The sequence below is a fragment of the Phytophthora parasitica genome, assembly GCF_000247585.1.
Source record: "Phytophthora parasitica INRA-310 unplaced genomic scaffold supercont2.9, whole genome shotgun sequence".
Lineage (NCBI taxonomy): Eukaryota > Oomycota > Peronosporomycetes > Peronosporales > Peronosporaceae > Phytophthora > Phytophthora nicotianae.
Window position 1 is genome coordinate 1,363,193 of NW_008648995.1, and position 1,690 is coordinate 1,364,882.

At 39.1% G+C, this 1,690-nt stretch overlaps 1 protein-coding gene across 1 annotated transcript; it reads left to right on the forward strand.

The window, feature by feature from the left end:
• Positions 1 to 969: 969 nt before the first annotated feature.
• Positions 970 to 1,449, forward strand: PPTG_06488 (hypothetical protein; the record flags this gene model as incomplete). The annotated part of the gene is made up of 1 exon (XM_008900414.1): positions 970 to 1,449. One exon carries the CDS (start codon positions 970 to 972, stop codon positions 1,447 to 1,449), a length of 480 nt encoding a protein of 159 aa, XP_008898662.1.
• Between the last annotated feature and the right edge of the window lie 241 nt (positions 1,450 to 1,690).

Here is a 1,690-nt window from a genome sequence, read left to right on the forward strand (position 1 = left end):
AGCAACACTGAATTATCTTAATCAGAAGATACACGACTATCACGAAGACAGTCGTATTAGACTTTCAAATGCATTCAATGCATTGAAGAGTAACGTCGAAACTAATAATACGGAAAGGGTGCATGAATTCTCAACTAATGTCAATCAAAAATTCTATAAGAGCGCTCTTCTATCCATTTTATCGACGAACCGAGAAACCACTAATAAGCTGACCATTCATCCATTCAGCAAGGAAGATAAATCGGTGCTTAATGAGTCGTACAAGCTTGATCCCTTAACGCTTGATCTATCTTTTAATGGAGAGAAGCTTTCGACCAAAAACGCAAATGCCCTTGTAAACTGGGAAGAAACTATGCGAAGATTTTTAACAGAAGCAGAAAATTACAAAATACAACTAGATATCCCTCCAAACCTAGGCATCGAATACTATGCAGCTAATCGCAAGCACCGACTAGATGATAGTACAGTATCCAACCCGCCCGATACAGCTAGAGCACGTACCGACGAAAATTATGAAGCAAAAATAGAATTTATTTACAAAAGTAACCCATGGTTAGTGGACGATGACTTCCATAAAATTAGCCCTGCTGGATTGACGTTTTCGGTAAAGATGCCAAACTTCTAAAGCGATCAAATGGTCAAGATGTAGCAGGAGATGAATTTATTACAGCTAAAAGAAATATTCGCTGGATGTCTACGTATACTATGCTTGTTGATGAACTGCTTGATGCTAAGAATTTCTTAGAAAGCCATCCGAAGCTGTCCCAGGAGGAAATATCAATTCTAAATAGTATTAATTCAACGTTGTATGCCTTAAAGGTACCCAAGGTAGTCTCTAGAACTATACTGAAACAAGAAGATGAGATCGAAGATCCGGAATCTCCTATGCAATCACGACCAACCAGTCCTGAGATGGAATCGGTGGCAAGGGGGCGAGGGCTGAAAGGGGCAGGTTTACAAGGTGCGCGTATGACTAGAGCAGGCTACAATCTACGAGATATCGAAGGTACTGGGATGGCCAGCGATCTTGTATATAAACGCTTGGGATCAAAGTTTGTTCAAGTTGAGAGACTAAACGATGGAGAGCTCAAGATCGTGTATCCAAACCGGAAATTAGTTGGAAAGCGACGTAGTGTGTCTCCGGTTGTAGCTAAAATACTGAAGACTTTGATTTATGATAAGGAAGTAGATCAAGAAGCCTACAATAAGCTACCTATGGATGATAAGCAGCTATTCCATGAGATCTTGCGCATCACGCACATTCAATACGAGTTCAAAAATCCACTACAGGATCCAAGAGAAGCGTTAAAGCAAGAGTACATCAAACTCAAAGGCGAGATAATGCTAGGCAATGACAATCCTGAGATCGTCGAAGAGCTAAAGACGGTACTTGTAGATATGTATTCAGCTAAACTAATTTTTCTCATGATGAATTTAAAGAAGTTCTAGTATAACTTATCTAATAAACTATAGAGTAGAGCTTAGACAATGACATTAATTATTGTTAACACCAGTCTTGTTGACACCAAGAATGCGTATAAGCGTGAAGCCAATAATAACATGAAAGAGTTGAAGAATATAATGGAAAAACTCACTGTACGAGATACTTCAAATTCAGTTAATAAAGTTATAACAGAAACTAGTGGGGATCTACTACCGTATGGGCGCCTCCGCGAAAAACCAAAAAAAA